Source organism: Ochotona princeps, chromosome 1, assembly GCF_030435755.1.
Source record: "Ochotona princeps isolate mOchPri1 chromosome 1, mOchPri1.hap1, whole genome shotgun sequence".
NCBI classification, from domain to species: domain Eukaryota; kingdom Metazoa; phylum Chordata; class Mammalia; order Lagomorpha; family Ochotonidae; genus Ochotona; species Ochotona princeps.
Window position 1 is genome coordinate 71,312,113 of NC_080832.1, and position 24,438 is coordinate 71,336,550.

The 24,438-nt window shown below is 39.6% G+C and overlaps 1 protein-coding gene across 1 annotated transcript; it reads left to right on the forward strand.

Moving 5' to 3' along the window:
- The first annotated feature begins 299 nt into the window (after window positions 1-299).
- On the forward strand, window positions 300-23,489 carry CNR1 (cannabinoid receptor 1). Its single transcript, XM_004580395.3, has 2 exons — window positions 300-460; window positions 20,944-23,489. The coding sequence occupies exon 2, from the start codon at window positions 21,007-21,009 to the stop codon at window positions 22,423-22,425; it is 1,419 nt and encodes a 472-aa protein (XP_004580452.1). The 5' UTR covers window positions 300-460; window positions 20,944-21,006; the 3' UTR covers window positions 22,426-23,489.
- Window positions 23,490-24,438: the final 949 nt, after the last annotated feature.

Sequence of the window (24,438 nt, forward strand, 5' to 3'; positions counted from 1 at the left end):
CGCTCAGGCCAGCGGAGACGGGCCAGGCGCGGCGAGCCGAAGGACCCGGAGAGGAGCCGGGCCAGGGGGCGAGGCCCGTTGACTGCCGGAGCCGAGGGGACACGAGTCCCCGTCGCTGTCGCGGTCGCGGGCGGGCGCTGAAGGCAGGGACCGCCAGCACGCGGACTGACTGACCGACCACCGGCGGCGCACCCGGCTCCCTCACCCCGCCCCGGCGCCGCCTCCCCCCGCCACTCCCTCTGCCACCCCTTCCTTCTCCACTTCTTTTCCGCCTCTGCCTCTTCTTGGCTCCCGCGACACCGGTGCCTTCCCCAGGTCCGGGCGGGGCGCCTCGGCTCCCTGCGGAGCTCTCGGTAGAGTCTGGGTGGGGGTCATATTTCGTTCTAGCGGAGAACCAGCCCCTGAGCTGTGCGCAAGGTGCAGAGGGAACGTCTTCCCTGAGGACCGGGGCATGCGAAGGGTAAGACCTGACAGAGTTATGTTTGGAAATACTTTCTTTTTTCTCCACCTCCCGCCCCCTCCGGTACTGACCAGTGCGGTCCCCAAGTGTCCTTCTTGGAGTTCTCAGGCCCTGTGAGCGAGTCGTGTGTTGGTGTTTACTTAGCTCTGGAGCCTCAACCTGCTAACTATGGTCTGTGCTACTTCTGGAGGCTTCTACCGTTTACTATTTCTTGAATGTGTGTGCACCTGCTTCTCTGTATGCATTGTCAATCTGTAGAAAATGTGTAATTGTGCATGTTCGGAAAACAGGCGCTTGAGTCGGCGCTTAACGCCTGTAAACCTTGCCAGCAACTGAAGCTTCGCAGATATCCACAGATCTCTGCATCCAAGCTAGAGAAAGACTCAAGTCAAACATTACATGTCATGTAAAGAAACGTTATGTTAGATAATAAACTTTGGATATAGAGAAAGATAGCCACAGGAACCACTTCCTTTAGAGGAAGAGCAACATACTCGTAGCGATTACCGAATTATGAATGTTTGATGCCACTATGGGACTCTGACCATTAAGTGAATAAAGTTGATGTTGGATGTTTTAAAAGCCTTTTCTTATTCAGGCTCACAGATCATAGCTGGATCACCTCCCAGATGCAAATGTGTTTGTGTGAGAGACGTGAGAAGCTGCCGTTTGATGATTTGAAACTTTAACAGCCAGGTGCATGTTTCTAATTCTAATAGATTATTTATTTCTGGAAGATTTGGGGTTGAACTGATGCACAGAGCCACATATTTAGTAACCTATGAGAATTAACCATTTTGCCACCTCTTCCCCCACCCCTTCTTTTCAATCCTCCTCCAAATAAGTGTGACCCTGGCCTTTGTTGTTGATTTCTTGATACATTAAGCCTTCTTGGGCATTCTAATCCCATAACATTAGAGCAGATTTACTGGCTTTAGGGGGTGCTGAAAGGTATCTGGATGGGTCAAATAACTTCTCATGTTTATTACCATGCTAACGTCTTTGGAACAATGAGGGAAATGTCATTTGTTAGGGGGAACTCAGTGGACATTGAGAGGTTGGGGGGGTTCACTGGTGACATCAGTCTGTTTTGCAGAATATTGAGAAGCTCAGTGCAACCAACCTTTAAGGTTCCCATAGGACTTCATCTGATTTAAAGTGTTGCTTTTCTAATCCCACTCTACTGACAGTTTGCAAGGGAAGATACACTGATTGATTTTTTTTCTTGTTCGGTCTCTCCTCTGCTACCCCCTCCCCAGCCCCCTCTAACTCCGTTAAGAGTGATTTTTATTAAAATAAAGGCTGTGCATAGTTTCTTAAATCAGAACATTGTTTTCTGATGATATCCACAGAGGAACAGAATGCATGTGTACCTCCAGCCTTTTCAACACTGGGGACTGCAGACCGTTATTTGTAGGCCCAGAAGCAGTGACCAGATCAGGGCGGGAGGCTTGATGGTGGGCATGGTTTTTACAAACTGATCCATCTGAGGTTATCAGCAGAACTTACAGGAAATAGACTGTTTATCTCAAAGATGTCTCCTTCTGCATGTGAGAGCACTCTTGGCTGAGGTATGTATGAAGTGCGTGCTGGGAAAAAGATCTCCTTGTGCTGCCAAACCTACTTGGGGGGTGAAATAGTGCCACAGGGTGGGGAAGTTCCCTTCTGCCCTCTCAAAAGGGAAATGACCATGCTTGTATGCTGGCTGTTAGTAAGACAAATTCAGGCCCCCGATATCATTTCAGGATCAGTCTATGTGCACATAGCAAGAAAGCTACCAAGAGCATCTTCAGGACACTGTAGGTGCTGTGATTTGTTGAGTGTGCAAAGTTTTTAATTCTGGAGAGAAGCAGGCCTCCCGTCGGAGTCGTGCCTGGCTTTGTCTGCTGTCCGCTGTTTTCTGTCTCTTTCAGTTACCCTTTTCCCAATGGGCTGTGTTCCTCTCGATATTGCCTGTGAGATAGCTCTTCTCTAATAAGCTGGGCTGCGGGATCAGTGTGTTCTTTTTGGCATTTCAAAATGTTAAAATAGTGGAATTGTTAAATGTTACCAAGATGCTACTGCTGGGAATGAAATGCTCCAGAAGAGCCACTATATTTGTGGAATAGTACAGTCTATCCCAGAAGAAAACCCTCCCCCGTCGGGTTACTGATTTGCTCAAGAAGGATGCAGCCCCATTGATTGTGGTGATAAGTATTTAGTATGCAGTAGCAGGTTGTTAATTACTAACACAATGCCTGAGAAACTCTTGCCAGAAAGTCCTGTGACATTCTCCTTTGCTTTGACCCTGAATTAGCCTTAGCCACCCAGGAAGTTTAGACAGGCACCTTGGTTGTCTTGTGGATATTATCCTTATGGACTTTGGATTCTTTGGCTAGGTAAGAATGTATGATTATGACATGGAGCTAATAGCAGTTTAGAGTTCACTACACTTACCAAATGTTTCTTCCCAGAAAACAGTTACTCTAATAAGGAAAGCAATAGTTTCCTACAACTAGCTATCCAGGAATGCTACAATAAAAGGGGAGGGGTGAACAAATTGAATTTGGAAATACCTAATGACACGTAATTAGTGCAGAGATTTGGTTACAGCTTCTTGAATCTGGTTAGTAAGATGGAGCCTGTCCTTCAGGTTGTTGGCTGTTATTCCTGTGATAATTATATTAGTTCAGTTGCATAAAGAACACAGATGAGAGCTTGCATCCTCTGCTAAAAAGAATACCATGTCTCTACCAGTGTCTGTCTTTTCTATTTTCGTATTCATCATTTTCTAATTCAACTGACAAATAGTTAGAGTGAAACCAGCCTTTGGGTTTAAATTATTTATAATTTTCTGCTTTGGACTCTGAAACAGCCTGGATCCAACACTGTTTGAAAAGCTGCTAGGGACAGGTTTACATATTGTATATTTGTAATTTGAGAGGCAGCCAGCTCTGCTTATTTTTCTCTTACTGACTGAATAGTGTGAGATAACTTACAAAAAAAGAGGACACAAAACCAACTTATGTATTTTTTTATTGGCAAAATTTTAGCATCATGCTTTTCTTCCTGCATCTCTAGTTCTTTCATGATCCTGTTCCTACAAAAAGGTTAATTTAGTTTCAGTTGCCTGAATGATGTTTGATGTGTTTGTATTTGGTGAGGTGGAGTTGTACCATTTGTCACTGCATTGCTATTTTATGCTTTGAAAACCATGGATACTCTTATCTTTATATTCTTCGATTGTATTGGATCAACTTGATAGCCTAGATCAACTCAGATGCTTCCAAAATACTTTGTAAATGAGAGAAAACAGTGTCATCCAGAATATATGTAATATCAAATTGTTTATTGCATCATTTTAGATGAATTGATGTATAAACACACTAATGCATAACCAAACTTTTCCATATAAGGCATAAAAATTTAGACACATTTTCTTTCTATGTTTGAATCCTTTTCAGACTGTAAGTTTTTAAAAATGTCCAAGTTGAAAGGAGCTGTGCAGATGGACACTGAAAGCTGAAAGCAAAAGGAAGTACCCACTTGGAATGACAGCAAGGCTGTTCTTGTTTTCCAGGATGGGTGGAAACCAACTTCAGCCTTCTGTGTTCTAAGAATCTTACACGTAGGCTAGGGGAATTGCTGCAGTCAGTCACAACTTTATGATTAACGTTGATGCGTTTAAGACTTTTCCACCTTGCTTATTATTTTGGGAAATGAGGCCTTATCCTGTTGGACAAAAATATACAAGTTTATTGCATCACAGAATGGGTGTTAATTTGTTAATATACAATGCATTATAATGCTGACACCTCTAGGAAGTCTTTAAACGGAGAAGCGAGGGTTGTCAGTAGTCCCTGTGGCGTCTCTTGCTTCTAAACACATTGTTTGACATTAGATGAACTTGTTTTGGAAACTTTCCCACATAGCAAACAGAATGATAGTGGGAAGCCCTTACATAAAGTCATCAGTATGATTACTTCTAGATCTCAAACAAAACATTTGCTAAGAACTTTCTGGGGTCATATTTCTTCACCGAACAGTGCCACGTGATGGAAAAAGTTCATTCCTTTTCTTGTAGGATAGTTGTTTTAGTCTGATCTGGCTTATACTGTCATTTGAAGTACTTTCCATATAGCTCTTAATAGTCAAAAGATTCCTTTGGATAGATTCATAACTTAGTGGTCATGGACTTAAGATTCAGAATTTTCTTTGGTTGAGCTTTTCAGGCATGCATTTGTGGTTCTCCAACCCTGAGCCCATGGGCTGGATGGTTATCATGGTAGTTCGGGGAGTACCATGAGTCCTGTCTTAGCCTTAATCGGAGAAATGTGCACATTTGCACTTTAGGAAAGCTTTCAAAGTTTTGCTTTGTTCTGTTTTCTTTAGTTTTGGCATATGTGAGTTGAGACTAATTAAATAGGAATCATTGTTTTTAGCCAAATTCCTCCCCCTTTTTTAACCTGCTTTGTTATTGTATTACATTCTGTGCTTTTAAATAAATTTCATGAATTTATTGTTTAGATTGTGCATGTTTGAATGCAAGAAAGGATTTAAATCGCTGCTTCTTCTAGCTTGGATGGCAAATAATTTTTCCTTAATAGTGCAAAATTTTGTTATTTAATGTTTTATTTTCCAGTCTCATTTGGATTCATAATTATTTGGAATTGAACTAACAGAGTAGAGATTTGGTAACTGGCTTGATTTCTTAATTATCATTATCAACTCTAAAGAGCATTTAGCAATTTTTTTAACTTCATAAGATAAGGTGCAGTATAATTTCCTAAATATGATAATGTAATATCTATTTTTTTCCTACTAGCTCTTGCTTTTTAAAGAAAAGCAGAGGCATTTTTCAAAGTTGTGCCAGGCAATCTGTTGTGGTAGTTTAACATACTGACAAATGCTTTCACAAACCTTGTATATCCATAATATAGTTAAGTATAATTGAAACAATATAGTTAGGAAATAACATTTTTCAAAGTTTATGTTTAAATGTGGCAGTTTCTTTCCTTCATTTCTTTGTCTATTCTATCCATTCTTTTTAACCACATCCTTAGAAAAGAAAATTGGAATCAATGTGAGTTCTGCAAATGGAGTTGTTGTAAGTAAGCTTACATTCAGACAGGTGGTAAATTCTAACTTACAGTCTACTTTAAAAAATATATATATATATATATACATATATATATGCATTTGAGAGACATAGTTAAAGAGATAAAGAAATAGGAGGAGAGACAGAGAGAGAAAGAGAGGTCTTCCATTTGCTGGTTCACTCCTCAAATGACTGAACAAAGGGGGCTGGGCCAGGCCAATCCAGCATCCAAGAGCTTCTTCCTCCAGGTCTCCTATATGAATGGCCTGGTCTCAGGGAATTAGGCTTTCTTCTGCTGTGTTTCCACCCCCACCCACACACGGAGGCCATCAGCAGGGGGCTGTATTAAAAGTGGGCATCCAGGGCTTGACTAGTACCTGTACAGGATGCCAGTACAGTGGGCAGCAGCTTACTTAACCTGCTGTGCTGAAGTAGCAGCCCTTCTACTCTGCTTTTTAAAAAATTTGTTTGAAATGAATTTTGTTTACTTATTTGGACATGCACACCAGGTGCTTTCATTACATTGGTCAAGAGACTAATGGGTGTTTTCAATACAGCAACCAAAACAATATCATTCATTTACAATTATTTAGGTAGTATGTCTTTGCTTATTTTAACTAGGATAGATTTAAAACTAAAACATTTATTTATAAGAGAATTTAATGCTTCTGTGCTCTGAGTGTTTTGATTCATTCCAGGGATGGTTATATTTGACCACCACATTTTCAACGCATTCCAATGCATTGCTGCCAGTATTTGAGACTAGTTCAATAAGAATCAGTAAATTTATAAATGGTTTCTCTTCCTTTTGTGTAAGTTGTGGAGAGCAAACACTATGCCTATAGAGAAAAGGGAAAGGTAGACAACTTAGCACATAACAACAACCACAACAGCAAAAAAGAAGATTTTCCAAGTAATTCTGTATCTCTGCCTTTATGGAAATTTGCCTTTGGAAGACATAGAAGTACCTTTATAAATTATACATAACTTTTTCAAAAAGGACCAACATTTGAATAATTTTAGTCCTTACCTAAAGTTGTGAAGCCTAGGTTTCCTTATTGTATGTGAATGTTTATTTTAAAAAAAACTTTCAGAGACAGTGATATACTATATACTATACTAGTTCTTGTGATTGCCCTGCCCGCTTTGTTTTTGAAGAGAGAGGGAATAGTTTTCTTAGAGTCACACGTGTAAATAGTTTGGGATACATTTCCATATATTCATACATTTTAGGTATTTTTGACAGATACTGACCAACTATGAATCAGTAGTATAAATTGTATAATTACCAGAGCAACTCTGTGTAAGCTACTAAGCGGCAGGTCAGTATGACTTGGGCCTATTGCAGAATTCTACCTTTTCCATTCTTTTGCTTTCTGTGTTTATTTTTTATGATATATTTTATGATTCGGGGAAAAGGAACAGAGATAGAAATATTTTGTAGCTTGAAAAATAAACTGACCTGTTAATCACTTTCATTTTTAAACTGTCCTGTTATGCTCAATAAAATCAGTTTTCTTCATGATTATGTTCAAGAAAAGGTTTAGCAGTCCTATAAGACTTGGCACACGCTTTGTAAATGGAATCATGAGAAAATTGTGTGGGGTGCTTAATTTACATCTATATACTATATCAGAATGTGTTACATCATCAAGCCACTTAACTGTGCTGCATAAAATACATAACAATAAGATTCCTGAAAAAATCCAGAGAAGTCCTAAGCTGTAGACTGAAAAACCTTCTTCATGCTTATTTTTCATGGAGGCTACATTATTTCAATCAAATAGGAGTACTTCAGTTTTAGAGATCTGAAGGAAGACACTGCAGGTTGGGCATGCTCCCTTAGCAATCCATTTCAATGATCTCAAAACCTATACCATGGAATATTCTTTATTTCTATCTAACCTTGTTTATTTTAAAAGGTTAATTCTATTCTGTCTGCTTCCCTCCCCCAGCATTTATTTCTTCCCCATAGGGCTGTATGCAGATTATAATCTTTACAGTGGTACTACACATTTCAGAATGCGTTAGAATGTCCTGGAGTTCTGTTAAGAACACAGATGCTGTCCAGCTCTGAAGGTGCTGATTCTAAAGAGCTGAGCTGCAGCCTGAGGACATTGTTTTCTCCTAAACTCCGAGCTGGCGCCAGGTTGCTGTTTGCGAAATGACCCTTTGAGTGTCACAGGCCCACAGAGCAGTCCAGCGTGCACTTACACATCTGCACCTTAGACTGTTCCTTAAGATGTGTACTTGTCTTGCTTACTAACTCACTCTTCATGTCATTTTTTCTGAACATTTCCAGTTCCTCAGCTCCGTTTACAATCTCATAGCTGTATCACATAAACTCTAGGACAGATTTGACCTTAAATGAGTACAGTAGTACTAACTCAGGGCTTCAATAACGTGTAAGTCCCATACTTGCATCCAATTTGCATGTTTACTTCTTATTCACAACTACATTTCCAAATGTTCTCACAGTTCTGTTTGTGTGTAATCATCTGCATCTTGATTGTGTATTTTCCTGTTGATGGTTTCCATTTTAGTACACTGTGAGGATTTCCTACTTCAATGGAAATCGGTAATACATTAAGCACCTAGTTTAAAAAAATGTTCAGAGGACCCCTGAATTTATACAGTTACAACAACAACAACAGAAACATTATTTGACATTGTTGCAATGAGAGAATAATAGGATGGAGATTGAATTATTTAGAAAGTCACTGTGTTCCTAATTTATATGCGTACTTGAACCAATATTCACTTCTTGTGAGATATTCTATTTTATTCCTCATAATAATAGAAGTTAATGTTATGACTTTACATTGGTGATTACGTATTTCGAAATTGAAAATCCAAATGCTTCATAAAATAGAAATGAGATGAGTTTGTTATCGGAATTGATTTTGGGCTCCCAAGACCTCCCCTCTTACTTTTAGCATCTCTTGGTATAAACATATCTGTTTCCAGTAGAATTACTTTACTCCTTCTTAATTACTTTCTTCAGGCAAATTTCCAAATATCCACAATTAATTTTTATTAATATATTAAGTTTTCTCAGTGCCCTTTTACCTCAGAAAGCAATTAGATATTTACTTTCTGTAAGCAATTGCAATAATCCTTCCCAATGCTCCATAACATATTTTTATTTATATTTTAATTAATTCAGTGTAAATTCATAAAATATTATAGGAGCAGAAGTTGCTCAACCAAAACAAGAACTGTGTCCACTGAATAGAATAACAAATTTATTCCTAAGCGCTTATAAAAGCCACTCCATCTAGTGGTTGAATTTTTACATAACTTGACAAGTTGTTTTGAAAACACTTGCAAATGCATTAACCCATTTGGGAAAGATCAAGACAGAATTACATACATTTAGGAGAAGGAGAAAGTCCTTTATAATAATTTCATTGTGTTTAAAGGTTTACCAATAGTGTATAATTAGGATTCATTCAGTGTTGTTCGTTTCATAGATTGTGTCTCTACCTATGCGGTTGATAATGCACATACAGACAAAACAAGGATAAAAGTGAAAACTAAATGCATATCTTTTCCATTTTATGATGAGATTCACAACTCTGAAGTCAATCACTGCTGACTTTATTTTATTTAGTTTTTACATTGGGCACTTTTCTTGTAGATGGATATTTGTAGGTTTAAACCTTTCTCAATTGAGTTTATGTGAATGAAAGATATCCAGGGTTACATGTCATTCTGTTAAGTTAAATCTGCCATGTTGCTAATGTATTCCACCATGATTTTAGTCAACAGAATGCTCTCTGTCGGGCACTGTGCCTGGCAAAGGACCTGCAAGCGCGTATGAAGCTCAAGGTTTCCATGAACTTGAGGGTTTAGACACAAAGTCGGGCACAGAATGGTACAGCAGGATTCCTCATTTCCCCAGGACAAACTCTTAAGTATGTATGAGGTGGGGGCTCGGCAGCATGGCCTGGTGGCTAAGGTCCTCGCCTTGATCCCATATGGCCGCTGGTTCTAATCCCGACAGCTCCACTTCCTCTCTATCTCTCCTCCTCTCAGTATATCTGACTTTGTAATAAAAATAAAATAAATCTAAAAAAAATAAGTATGTATGAGGGGACTTCAAAATGTCCTTGGAAATGGAATTGAAAAATAAGTTTTCATTGGTATAAAATTGAAATAATGCATATTTTTTCATAATGTCTATTTTCTGTTAACTTTTTGAGAACAACTCTAATGCATGGATTTCACAATTTTTGCCCCCAAATAAACTTATCTTTAATTCCATTTCTGTAAATGTTTGAAGTATCCTTATATTACACATTCTCACACCCTTTTCCTTTCTTTCCTTTGGGAGGAAGAGAACAAATAGGTAGGCTTTACTTGTCAGAGTGTGATGAAATCATTTTCATCATTTCCCTTGCTTGCTTTACCCACCCTATACTGATTATACAGATGTGAAATGTGAATATGTTTCATAGGTATATATGCCAAAAAACATTCAAAGTTTGGAATATGTCTTGTGTGCTAGACATGGAGTACGTACCCTATAAAAGTTCATGGATGAAAAATGAAGTCATATATTTATTTATCAGCCATGTTGCTGATAGTAGTAGTAATAACACAGCTTAATGCCCACTGAGCATCTGAGTCTTTAACAAGCACTCATTGTTGGAATTATACCTGTTTATTTAGTTTGCTTACCTTATTCCAGCTGAGAATTTAGGAACTGACCACAGGGAATCATCTTCCTTCTGGGTCTAAGAAAACTGAAGCACTGCTCAAGGTGGAAAGTTGAGTTATGCTAAGTGAAGTTTAATTTCTTTTGGTAGGGAATGGATGTTTCAAGCTCTTATTTATTGGCAGCCATCATATCTTATTCACGATGGAAGATGCCCCTGTCTTATCTCACTGGTGTGTTGGAAAATGTTATAACCATCCACAACTCTTATAATTGAGTAACGAAGCAAAACAATCTAACAACAAAAATGTCTTCAGTGATTAAATCAAAATAGTGACAATGATAACTTACATTTATTTGTTATTTGCCAACAGTTAATGCCAACAAGCTGCTTATCAAAGCTCAGGGATTCTAGCCTATAGTTAATTGTCATACTTTGAACCTGACTACCATATGTCAAGGATAGTTTAAGTTTCAGAGATAACCTTTTTGTTGTCAACAGATTATTCATTCAAGTTTTAGTGACTTACCATGTAAAACTGACATCTGCCAGTTTTAACTTCATTTGTCCCAAATCAGCTCTTCCTTTTCTCTAAAAATGAAAAAAACATGTCTAATTAAGTGACTCCTGAATGGTGTTAGCAACAGGGACTTCTGAGTCATGCAGATATGGATTAAAGTTCCAGCTCTGACTCCTCCAGTTGAAGATGTTGGGCAAACATTTTTACCTCAAAGCCTTCGTTTTCTTAAGTATGGAATAGAGATTATAGTAGCAACTACTTCATTTAAACAACAAAGAAAAATAAAATATGCACTTAGCAGGAAGCCTGCCCCATGATAAACATTCAGATTTTACATAGATGGAAGTATCTGAGAATAACAATTTTCTGTTGGATGTTTACTCGTTTTTCAATATCTGGAGAAACAAAATTTGGGTTTCAGGTGAACTTAATTCAATTCAAAAATAAAATATCCCCTTATTGATCGATGATGGAAGAATTTGCAAGTTGTGCTGCACAACTGCTGACATTCTTTCAACCACTGCTGTATAGTCCTTAATACTGGACTATAGAAACAAGAGAATCTTTACTGGGTATGTCATCATATGTTATATTGATTTTTGCTGTTAATGACCAAATCTAATATATCAGATAAGGACAGCTTTATGGAATGTATATATAATCGCTTGTTTTATTTACAAAGTGCATTAAAAAAGGTATTTATCTAAAAAAAAGGCTATGATGTCTAGTAGGAGGAAATATCTAGCAGAACAGAATTAAATGATAAGCAGGGCTTTGTCAGGTCAACAAAATACTTCATTCGTATTATTAATTCACCTTTGCATAGGACTTTTCCTGTAACATTATTATCAAAAAGTACCTAAATCAGAACAATTTCAAGGCACGCTTTCCTTAAGCCTTGAAATTAAATTTTAATATTCTCTAAGAGGTAAATAATTAGACATATTTTGCATTATATTAGAAAAGGAACATATACCTATAACTGTCTTAATGTCTTTAATTCATGTATGTTAATGAAAAATATAATATTCTCATTGGTAGTAAAGAATAAACCATAGTAACTTTTATATTACAAAATATATGAAGAACTGAAGCTTTGAGAGCCAACCAAGCATTACAAGTATAATGGAATTTTCCGTCATATATAGGAAAAGGAGCTGATATTAAACAAGGAAGAAGGATTAGGGTTTTTTGCCTGAATTATAAGGAAAATTAAGTCTCTTTGTTGTTTCACTTTGCATAGAAAATGATGGAAAAATGACAAAGCTGTTTTAATAATTCCAACACTCTAATTTAGGCAAGATTGAGAAAAAAACTTTTGCCCATTCCACTGGAGCAGAAGCATCATTCATTGCGTTATGTTGTTGGCCTAAGAGATGTGCTGGGTGTTCTGAGGGCATAGCATGGACATAATGCAGTTAGAAGAGTCAACTAAAATTTTCCCTACTAACCTTGGAGAAAGACATTAGCAAGGTATTTTTCTTGATCAAATTAGTAGAAACCAGACTTGTTCCCAGAAATGAATGGAAAATAACAAGTAAATATATCCACTGGGGCCTTCATTCTCTTGAACCCTTCACAGGACTCTTGTGTGAAACCAGCCATGCAGAACAACACAGAGCAAGTGAAGTAGGGCAAACAGCAGGGTTAAGCCAGGACAGTTGATATGCTGGATCCCTATCAGTTCTCCCCAAGCATTTATAAACTTTACATAGTAGATAAGGAGTTTGGTGGCCAGGATAGTCTACAGATCTGCCAGACCCTTTGATGCTTCTATGTGGGGTTCTGCTTTCCTGGACATGATTCCCTGCAGAGTGCAAATCCCCCACCTATTGTTTATTCTCCGGAGAGGCTATGTAGAGTAGAATTACATGGATTTGACTTCAGAGGCAACAGTCTAAGTGCCTAAAATACTGAAATGTCTATTTAAAGTAAAGGTCTTCAGTGGAGCAATGAAAATTTAAAATGGTATTAAATCATACTGACAAATGGTTCTGATTTTATTTGAAGTCTTATTTTGAAGACAGTATTTCATGCTTAGTCTAATCAGAAGCATGTATGTATATGTGGTGTTTAAATATTTATTTATTTTTATTGCAAAGGCAGAGGTACAGAGAGAAGGAGCGACAGAGAGAGATGTCTTCCATCTGGTGCTTGATATCAACAAATGGCTGCAATGGCTGGAACTGAACTTGTCTGAAACCAGGAACCACAGCTTCTTCTTGAGCTCCTTCTTAGGTTCAGGGACACAAGGACTTGGGTCAGCCTCTGCTGTTTTCCCAGGCAATAAGAAGGGAGCTGGATCAAAAGTGAAGCAGCTGGGACTAGGACTTGTGTCCACATGGGTTGCAGGGATGCGGGCTGAGGCTTAGCCTACTATGCCACTATGCCGACCTCCTAACGCATGTCTATTTTACGCGCATAATGTTTACAGAAAGCAAGATGCCAGGTCTGCAAAAATACATGTGTTTAAATGCTTCTTCAAAAACCATAACACTTCTTTGAGGATACCATAGGCTGCTAGTTGATAAACAAGGATACTTCAGAAAGTTCATGAAAAATAAAATTAACAGGTAAACTTTGTGGGTGCAGAACAATTTGAAATGCATATATGAGACATCTTCAGAAAGTTCATGAAGATGCATGGTATTAATAAATCACACATGGATCTGCAAAAGAAATTTGCACTGAGTTAATTTATCTGCTGATTTCTTTTTTCAATAGCTTTTGAAGTACCCTGTATATATATTTTTCTGGGGATTGGGATGGAAAACCAGATGTGGATATGGAAAAATGGACAAAAGGAGCAGGTGAAGTTATTCTCAAAGTTTAAAATATTTTTATAAAGATAGAATCTATGCATTAAAATACTTTTATGATTACTAAAAAGGCATGATTTTGACTTAATTTGTTAGAACATATTGATTCTATTTTTTTAAAAGTTCTTGGTCCCGGCATGATAGCCTAGTGGCTAAATCGTCACCATGCATGTGCCAGGACCCCATATGGGTGCCAGCTTATGCCCCGATTGCTCCACTTTCTGTCCAGCTTTGGGACCCTGCATTCGTGAGGGAGACCCAGAAGAAGCTCCTGGCTTTGGATCAGCTTAGCACTGGCTACTGCGGCCACTTGTAGAATAAACCAGTGGGGAGAAGATTTTTCTCGCTTTATCTCCTTCTCTCAGTATATCTACTTTTCCAACAAAAATTTTTAAAAAAGTCATTCAATCATTCTTTTACTATAATTGTAATAAAAACCAACTGCCTCTTTAATAGGTGCATCTTGCTAGAGATTTCCAATTATAATTGTCCTGGTAGCAAACAAAAACAAAATTAATGGCACCTACATTCCCCAAAGCCTAATCTATATTAGTAATGAACTCTCAAAGAAAACTCTCTATGCAAAAAATAATAAGCTGGAAATTACTGTAATAATCCAAATGTAGAAATAAAGGAAAGAATTACCAAAATGCAGAACACAGTTTTCCTGCCATGATCCCATTAACTGTTAAAATAGTCTGTGCACAGTGGTAGTTTTTTATTACGAAGATTGTTGAACTGCACAAAATCCATGCTTCTTTTAAAAAAAACTGCACTCTTTAATTAAAGTTGGCTCATATTGGACAAAAATTACTCTATATCTTATAACTGTGCCATGCCCTCGCTTAGATTTTAAAGCTGGTTTGTTTTAATGAAAATGCGTGGTTACATTAAAATGGGAAATTGTGACCACATATGTGGTGACCTTAATAAACAGTAAATCACAAAAACACATGTTTTTGCATTACTGGAACAAAGTCTTTGATCCTTTGTCTTCACTGAGAAAGCTTTATAGCTCTTGGATACTGAGTAAAATCTTAATCCTTGGGACCATGCCAGTTGGGAGATTTACCTAGGTGGGCTGAGATAGAAAATAGTGATTTAGCAGGAGGTAGCCTTAATTACCTTTGGAAAAATGCCTTAATTTAAGAGTGTAGAAGATATGAATATAATAAAGGTTGTAAAATGGGTTTAATCTAGTAACTGCCAAATCCTGAATATGGCATAAACGGCTAAAAACAGGTATTCTGGAGTCTGAAAAGTATTGGTTCACCTATAGATGTTTCATAAGGATTCTGGACAATTTACTTACTATCTAATGGCCTATATGTTTTCATCTGTGAAATGGGGATAACTGATAAGTACTAGTCAGGGTTGTTGTGACAATTTAATCATGGAATATGTGTAGTTTTGTAAATGTCTGAACACAATAACGTTCAATAAATGTTCTCCTTCCCCTACTCATACATATTTCTTTTTGGTTCATGCTTCAAATGCTGAGACAGAAGTAAAATGGATTAAGTAACCTATCCATTAGTTAAAGCGATGGTTATTCTTGAGATATTAGTAGGAATTGTAATTAGTATAATATATTCTGAATATATAATTATCACCTGGTAAAGCTATAAATATTAATTCAAGATAATGTCATCATCCTTTGTGTGAAACAATGTCTTAAGCATTATATGCTTTTATTTTCATATAACTTTGAGGATCATTTTGTGATTCCAACATCATCATCATCATCATAACCATGCCCATTTTGAAAATGAAATACTGAGTCTAAAAAGAGTAGCACCTTCCCAAATACAGTTTTACACCAATCTAGGTCTCCTAAATGTCAATTCAGTGCTATCTCCGTTGATTGGTGCTTCAGTTAGAATTACTGGGTAAAGCAAAAATGAGAGTACTATCCCTGTCTTACTTAAAGAGATCATGTATCACAAAGATTAACAGCAAAGACTCTGACTCTGCATTGCCTAGCTTTGTGGCCAATAGCTAAAAGCACTTGAAATGTGGCCAACGTCTGGGATTGGTCCTGGCTATACCATGTGTTAGATATGTAACGGAAAATTACTTACCACTTTTTGTGCCTTTCATCTGAAAAGAGGAATAGTAATGGTATCCACCTCATGGGGTCACTGCAAAAATAGTAGAGTTGAAAGGCTTATAGTGCCGTTTAAAACTCTCAGTATGTGCCTAAAAGAAGGAAAATCCTCAAGGCTTAGTGGTCACCTATTGTAGAAGCAAAGGAGGAGGTCTCACAGAAGGGCCAAGGTAATAGCTTAGATGACTAGAACGACTACTCGAAGCAGCATGAGAAATGTGGGAAAATGGTGTAGTTATAATAAACTCATTGCAGCATTATTTATAATAGCAAAATATGATACATACTCTGCACCTCCCACAAGTGGTCACATTTGTTTAACAGCTCCCAAAGACAGCTGCTTATTGAAGATGGAGGTTTTACAAACTAGTATGGAACTGTCTTCAGTATATACTTCTGAGAGGAAAATCAGGGTATGGAAGAGTAATACTATTTGCTAAAAAGAAAGTAAAGAGTACCTATGTGTGAAGGTTCTTAGAAAATTAACAGAAAACTGGGATAAGAAAACATGAAATCCATAAGCAGGGTCTTCAAAGGGTTTATGGAAAGTGCATGTTAAGAAAAATTGCGCATAAAATTCAAGCATTTTTGGTGTCACAAAATACTTATTTTTAAAAAATTTGAAAGGGAGAGCAACAGGTACATGTGTGTATATGCTGAGAGATATTCTACTCACACGTTCTTCAATTCCCAGTGCCTTAAATAGCTGGGGTTGGGTCAAACCAAACCTGGGATCCAGAAGCTACACTGGGTCTCCCACATGTCAGGGACCCGAGTGCTCTGATCATCATTTATTGCTTCCATGGTGCTTTAGCACGAAACTGGATTGAAAGCAGAGAAATCAAGACTTGAACCAGCACTCTTATATGAGATGAAGGCAACCAAACCACTGGCTTAATCTACTGTACCATAGTGCCTGTCCCCATGCTTATCTTTTAATTTCATTTCCCATAAACATTGGAAGACCTCCGTATAGATATTTGAATGAGTATGGAATGTCTCTGGAAAAAACAACAGAAGACTTGTACCTGAGAGAAAAACTGGATGGCTGGGATAACCTGATCAGAGTAATTTCTTAAGAAACATTTTTCTATACATTTTGCATTTTGAATCTTATGAATTCAGTAGTGAGGTAGTCAAAGTTTCTATATTATTTACTAATTGGGAAGTGTGACTGGAGAGGCAGTCACTTAAGGAAAGATGACTTCCACCAACTACTTGGAAATATGGGCTGAAGCTTTAGTTTTCAAGCCAAATGTATTCTTGAGTTAATTATCTGTCTCTTCTCTAATTTTAAGAAAAGGCAAATAAGTAATTAAATTCCTGTTTTAATGTGTCAGCTAATAGAATCTAACTGCTTTCTCATTAGGTGCATGTGAATGTGAGCCCAGCCCTCTCCCTTCTGCTAGTAAGTTGATAAATCACAGGGAAAAAGTCACCATTCTGTATTTGGAAACCACATTCCAGCTATGGAAATAAGTATGTACACATGTGATGAAATACTACTGTGAATAATGAAGTGGGAAAACCAGTTATTGATGGCAGGACTTGGTCAGGATGATTTCAGATGTGGAAGTAACATTGGCATGGGCCTGGGATGATGAATCTAACAGCTCAGGAATGAGCAGTAGGTAGAGGGAAGGGCAGGAGGAAGGAGAAGGTTGTGGGGTGACAGTCTCATCAATGATAGCTAGCTATTTCCATGGGTCTGTGAGCTGTGTGTTTCAGAGTGGGTGGGGTTGAGAGGCCAAAGTTAGGTTTGAGGATATGCCAGTGCCACATAAGGAACAGCTATTTCCCACCCTGTGGCTGTCCTGTGTCCCTTTGTGCCTGAAAGTGTTTGTGTGTGAATGGAGTTGCTTAGCAAATACACAAAGAATCAGAGTTGACTCCTGAGAAATAGCCGATGGTAAAACCCATAGGGTTCTGGAAGGAAGATGTGAGCGAGGAGATGCCAAACAGAAACAGGGAACCTAAGGATGTGTGAGAATTAACAGTTGCATCCTGGCTGAGGTTGGAGACTCAGGAGGGAGTTTTTGGAAAGAAACCCGGACACATTGGGTAATGGAGTGTTACCGGGCTTTGGTCTTTTGTTTCTGCTTCCTTTATCACCACAGCTTCAACAGCCAGTCTTTGCCCCTGGGATCTTACCCTGATTTTTTTAGATGTAACAGCCTTTAACTGTACGTTAGATCCCTTGGATTGCACCCAGGCACTCCTGTTTCTGGTCAAGCACTTGAGCATTTCTTCATGCGTTATTCTGTGAAAGTTCAAGAACTGGTTCCAAACCCCACATTGAGGAAAAATGCTGATGATGAAAATTACTCCTGGGAGATTCAGGCTCTCAGCTCTGCAGTGCCTCCAACAGTCATCCTAGGCTATACTCCTTCTGTAAGAGGGTTCTAGGACCATGAGAGGGGCTGCTCTGTTCTGTTCATCATTTAGTATCATCTGACCAATATTCATGCTTTCTTCTTGAGGGCCACTTGCCTAGGTCATAGAGTTCACTCGGAGTAGTTAGATTAAGTCCTCATTGTGTAGCCACTTATATTCAGAATGCTAATAGCCTTTCCCAAATTGAACAGTTTTCCTCACAAATGAATCAGGCAGCTCCTCAGACTAGAAGCCTGTATTCAAGTCACTTATTTCTCATTATGACTGAGAAAATATCTCCCTTCCATTGAGTAGAATAGACCTGTTGTGATTCTGTTATATACAAATATATACCAACCAACTTATTTAAAGACCTTTCTATGTGCCAAACATTTGTACTAAATGCTCCAAGTAAATACTAAGATAAATAAGTTTCCCAAAGGGGTCTTTAATGAGCTTACCATCTGGTGGGTGGGAGGAAGGGGTAGAATAGTTTCAAAGGAAATATTAGGAAATTTAACAGGTGCCCTGGTAGAACTCTATTTGTGTATTCTGAGTTCTCCAACCATGGCAAGCAGGGAGCAACCGAAGGGGGTGACAGCAAACTGCCAGGGAGGCATTAACCTGGCAGAAGAGTGGGCCCAAAGATACCAATTTGAAAAGTAGTAAATTTAGTATGCTTATGGGACTTGGGTCAATAGTACAGCCCTAATGATGAGGTTGGGCTGGAAAGGGGAGAGTTGGAGAGAAAGACAGGGACTGTATCACAGGAAGTTTTTCACTGAACTTTACCCCATGGGTGTGTAATGGGAGGTGGCATGCTTTCCGTTGTGGAAGAACAGAATGTGGGTAGGATAGGGCAGAGGGCAAGGCGCTGAGAGTTCAAACCTAGAAGGAGTATTGGTGGGCTACGACACAGAAGGCAAAACCAAGGGCTCCATGTGTGGGCCTGAGAGCAAATTTTCATTAAAGAGTTTATATTTGGCTTTTACAGCAAAGAGATTGAATCAGGGAGTCAGGTAATCAGCAGTGTATTTATGCAGATCACTCTAGCAGCCGTGTGACAAGTGATCCTAAGGGAATAGGAGCAGAAAAAGAAAAACTGGTCAGGAGGTAGGAGCTGTAATTCGGGTGAGCATTGGTACTGGCCTGGATTTGGATCAGCAGAATGTAGGAAGACAGGTCACATTTAACACGTGATGCCTGCTCCAAATTACTTTAAAAAAAAATCGCGATACTGAAAGTATTAATTTAAAATGTGCCTCTTGAGTTCTGTTTCCAATCTCCACCCACATGAATGCTGCATGTTCTTGGCATAAACCTTCTTTCCTTGGGGAAGCCTCCTTCAGTCGCCTAGACTATGTGTCTCCGTCATCACTCTCCCCACACTGTAGGCCGGGTCTCTTTCTTAATGCTGCCCAGACACTGATGCTTAGTGCTGTGCATAACATAGAGTGGGTACTGCATCAGTTGTTGACTGGCTGAACACACACATGCATGATTTGTGAATTCAAAAAGCTCTGCATTTTTAGAAGGGAACTGAGAACTTTTTCATGTGTTGCAAGACAAATATTCTCTCTCCACCCCCAGTATACTGTGCTAGATCTAGAAATAACAAACAGCAATTATTTTTTAAAATAAATTGCATTATTAATTGTGATAGATATCACTCTAGGCTTCAAATATCTTTTATAAACAAATGAGATGAAAAGGTACATTTATATGAAATTTTTAAGGATTTTCTTTCTTGAAAAGCAGGGATAGAGAGAGTTACATCTTCCATCTGCTGACCCATTCTCCAAATGATTCGGATTCAAGCAGCCTGACACCAGGAGCCCATCTGGGTCTCCCAGTCTCACACTGGCATGGATTCAAGGACCTGAGTCATCACCTGTAAAGCTCACATTACCAGAAAGCTGGAATCAAAGCCTAGGCTTGATGCCAGGCACTTAGATACAGGATGCAGGCATCCCACAAGGTGTCTTTACCACTCTACCAAAATACCCACCAATAGCATAATTTTAAATGGGCAAACAAAACCAAGTCATTTAGCTTGAAATTGAAGAGCGCTTAGAATTTGGTCCCCTCCTCTGAGTCGTCCAGATGGAAAGTCTTGAACTCCCTCAGGCCGTTCTGCTGGCACCTGGTATGCTGCAGCACCACTGTGTTTGTAGGAATGCACTCAGGAAGCACTTTCCACTGTCACTCACCCTAGCTTTAGAGATTTTAGTCTTAAGCCTTGATGCATGTTTGACCATGGCAACATTTTTCTCAGTTGGATAGTCATTTTAGAAGTTCCCCTCAGCTGTAGTTTAGCCCAAACCTCCCTTTCCCTGAGTGAGAACCTAGCAGATGGAGCAGATAGATGTTCCTACCATACCCCTGAGCTACCTTCTTTTTTGACAACCTTCTTTTCCTTTCCACTTAACACATCGAATGCATGACTCAGCAACAGATTGTCCATCTGATAAAGTGTAGTCTTCAAGAGCAGAGGTCACGTGATAGCTCAGTGCTCCTCCCAACCCTTCCAGCCTGACACCCTGTAGAAGCTGCACGCTGAATGCTTCCTGACATGACTGTGAAATGCACATTGTGCCCAAGTGCTTGCTTTAGCTTACTTTCTCAACGCTGGAGGCCCAAACAGCATTCAGGTGATGGCTTCAATCCCGACTGCTTCACTAGTAAAAGAACCTCATTATGTCTCCAATGCATTCTTCTCCAACCCCAAACTTTGAAGTGCTCTTCTCAGTGGCTGACTCCTTTCGTTGACTGAATCTGATGAGAACGTGATGTGTGTTCAGAGACAGTAGGGAAATAATGTGATGCCACACATTTGCAAGGCATTCAGTGCTGCATTCTTTCTGTGGTTCTTCTGGTATTCTCTGAATTCAGCTTGCTTTTGTTTTTGTTTTTCTTCTCTTGTTAGGAGTCCCTCCTGCAGGTCTCTTTCTCAGTCATTTTGAGCTTGGCCTAATAGAAGACTGAGGTTATGAAGTCCATCCTAGATGGCCTCGCAGACACCACGTTCCGCACCATCACCACAGACCTCCTGTACGTGGGGACTAATGACATTCAATACGAAGACATCAAAGGCGACATGGCGTCCAAATTAGGCTACTTCCCACAAAAATTCCCATTGACTTCCTTCCGGGGAAGTCCCCTCCAAGACAAGATGACTGCAGGAGACAGCTCCCAGTTAGTCCCGGGAGACCCGTTGAACATGACTGAGTTCTACAACAAGTCTCTCTCCTCCTACAAGGAGAATGAGGAGAACATCCAGTGTGGGGAGAACTTCATGGACATGGAATGCTTCATGATCCTGAACCCCAGCCAGCAGCTGGCCATTGCTGTACTGTCCCTCACGCTGGGCACCTTCACGGTCCTGGAGAACCTGCTGGTGCTGTGTGTCATCCTCCACTCCCGCAGCCTCCGCTGCCGGCCCTCTTACCACTTCATCGGCAGTCTGGCGGTGGCGGATCTCCTGGGGAGCGTCATTTTTGTCTACAGCTTCGTCGACTTCCATGTGTTCCACCGCAAAGACAGCCCCAACGTGTTTCTGTTCAAACTAGGCGGGGTCACAGCTTCCTTCACTGCCTCAGTGGGCAGCCTGTTCCTCACAGCCATCGACAGGTACATATCTATTCACAGGCCCCTGGCCTACAAGAGGATCGTCACCAGGCCCAAGGCTGTGGTGGCCTTTTGCCTGATGTGGACCATAGCAATTGTGATCGCTGTGCTGCCTCTCCTGGGCTGGAACTGCAAGAAGCTGCAATCTGTTTGCTCAGACATTTTCCCACTCATTGACGAGACCTACCTAATGTTCTGGATCGGGGTCACCAGCGTGCTGCTGCTGTTCATTGTGTATGCCTACATGTATATTCTCTGGAAGGCTCATAGCCACGCAGTCCGCATGATTCAGCGTGGCACCCAGAAGAGCATCATTATCCACACGTCAGAAGATGGCAAAGTGCAGGTGACCCGGCCAGACCAAGCCCGCATGGACATCAGGCTAGCCAAGACCCTAGTCCTGATCCTAGTGGTGTTGATCATCTGCTGGGGCCCTCTGCTTGCCATCATGGTATACGATGTCTTTGGGAAGATGAACAAACTCATTAAGACGGTGTTTGCTTTCTGTAGTATGCTCTGCCTGCTGAACTCCACCGTGAATCCCATCATCTATGCTCTGAGGAGCAAGGACCTCAGGCATGCTTTCCGGAGCATGTTCCCCTCGTGTGAAGGCACCGCGCAGCCCCTGGATAACAGCATGGGGGACTCGGACTGTCTGCACAAGCATGCGAACAACGCGGCCAGTGTTCATAGGGCGGCGGAAAGCTGCATCAAGAGCACGGTCAAGATTGCCAAGGTGACCATGTCTGTTTCCACAGACACATCTGCTGAGGCTTTGTGAGCTTGATGCTTCTGGCAGCACGAGTAGAATTTTTTTTTTTTTTTAAGTTCAAAACCTAGGATAGTCTGTTGTCTCATCGGTTATATTTTTAAAGTCCATCACGCTCAGTGAAAAGGTGATTGTCACCGTACTCTTTCATCAGTTTGCAAATGTTTCAATAGTGTAGGTACTCAAATTCCCTTCCCCAGGTTGTTGGTAGTGAAGACAACCTGTTGGTTGTGTGACTGAAAAAAAGTACTAAGGAAATAGGACGGAAATCCTTGGCTATATGACTTGAAGACTAAGAAGCCCTAGAAATGAGTGTTGGCTTTGTCACTGCAACTTTCATTACAATGTGAAGTGTATCTGTAGTATCAGAGGTGTCCATTTTTACAACCTATAGTAGTAGAGACATTTTGTAAACTGTGTTGTGTCTGTCCTGTGAGTTGTGTATCAGTGTTCACTAGGTGTCCTCTGTGTTTGTCTAATTCAGTGAAACTGACAGGTCAACTTTTGTGAAAATAATGGAATGTGTGCAGTGGAACTGTGCCCATGAGACCCTCCCTTTCTATATTATTGCCCTAGATATAACTTTAGAAACCCTAATATTTCTTAAAATAGCTCTATTTAAATTTGATGCTGCAGTCACTCTACAGGTTTATTTTTCTGTTACAACAAGAAGAATTTTAAGACTATCCAAAGTGCTGAGCAAAAATCATTTACACTTAAAATTTTATTAGCCCTTCATTTCCATAGGAGGACATTTACTAGCTTCTGGACTATAGCTATTCTATATTCAGAGTGGAAGTAAGAAGCCCTATTGACTTTTTTGGGCTGACCTTTCTGACTTTCTTTAGTCTTTAGCTATTACTGGACCTCTTATGACAGCATGTGTCAATGTTAATGTATATTGTTATCACTGTGCAGTTGCTGTTTACTTGACAAGTATTGTGTTCTTATATTCCAGGCTTAAGTAGCTTTCATGCCTGGGTGGCCAAACAACAGTTTTCATCTTTTTTAATTGAAAAAAAGTATTGTCTGAGTCAGTAAAATTATACTGTGTGTGAATGTGAATATAGATGTGTGTGTGCGTGCTGCTTTATAATTGTATAGTAATGTCATTAAGTGAGAAAACTGTGACCCAGTGTAAATTTTACCACTTGCTGCCCTCTTGCACATAAATTCAGTTTCTAAAATTGAGTTCTTCCACAAATCTTGCTGATAAAAAATACTTACCATAATCAATCAGAACTACCCCTCCCCAACCATACGCATACCCCTTGAAAAGATTGAGTCAAGTTTTAATGACATTAACTCTTTAGATATCACATAAGACAAGTGATTAGTAAGGAATAAGCTGAGACATATACTCGAGAGAAGGTTTGTGTTTGTAGTGGTATTATCAAGAGAAATGTTTTGAGCGAGGTTATGAATATTTTAGTGATTAAAAGGAAGATGGTCTTAAAGCTCTCTAATGGTAACAGTTTCAATTGTGCTTGTGGATTGTGTGTTTCTAGTTTAGGTGCCACTGTCCAGATATTGTACTAAAGGGTGACTACGAGGCCTTGCCCATGCAGTTAGAGTCCGAAATAAACAGTAGGTGAGACAGAAAATGGCAGGGAGGAGTGAACACATCTGGGATAGGGACCTGAATAGTGTGCTGCTTCTGAGTCTCCCAAGAGGAATTGGGGACAGCTCAGCACCTGGCCTTGTCTAGGTGAGTTTGGTCTGAAGACCACATTTCTCTTCTGTTTGTGATTGGCAAGATACGCAAAGGCATAATGAGGAACAGGGTTGGTTTTCTTCTGGAACCCAGTTCACATATTTCTAAATGATAACATGGATGATCAGAATTGGGTCCCTTTGCAGTAAGAAATGATGTTGCTAAAGAAGCTACCTGATTCTCTCAAATATCACTTGCAAACACTCTCCTTATACAAGCAATGTATGCTTCCTCCAGGGCCCCAAATCTTGCACAGCATGAAGTAAACTGGAGAACAAGCATCTGTCTGGTGATTTTCAGCTCTCAGCACA

Bases quoted from the DNA above. Each gene is read 5' to 3' on its own strand.
- CNR1 (XM_004580395.3), top strand. From the start codon at position 21,007: ATGAAGTCCATCCTAGATGGCCTCGCAGACACCACGTTCCGCACCATC.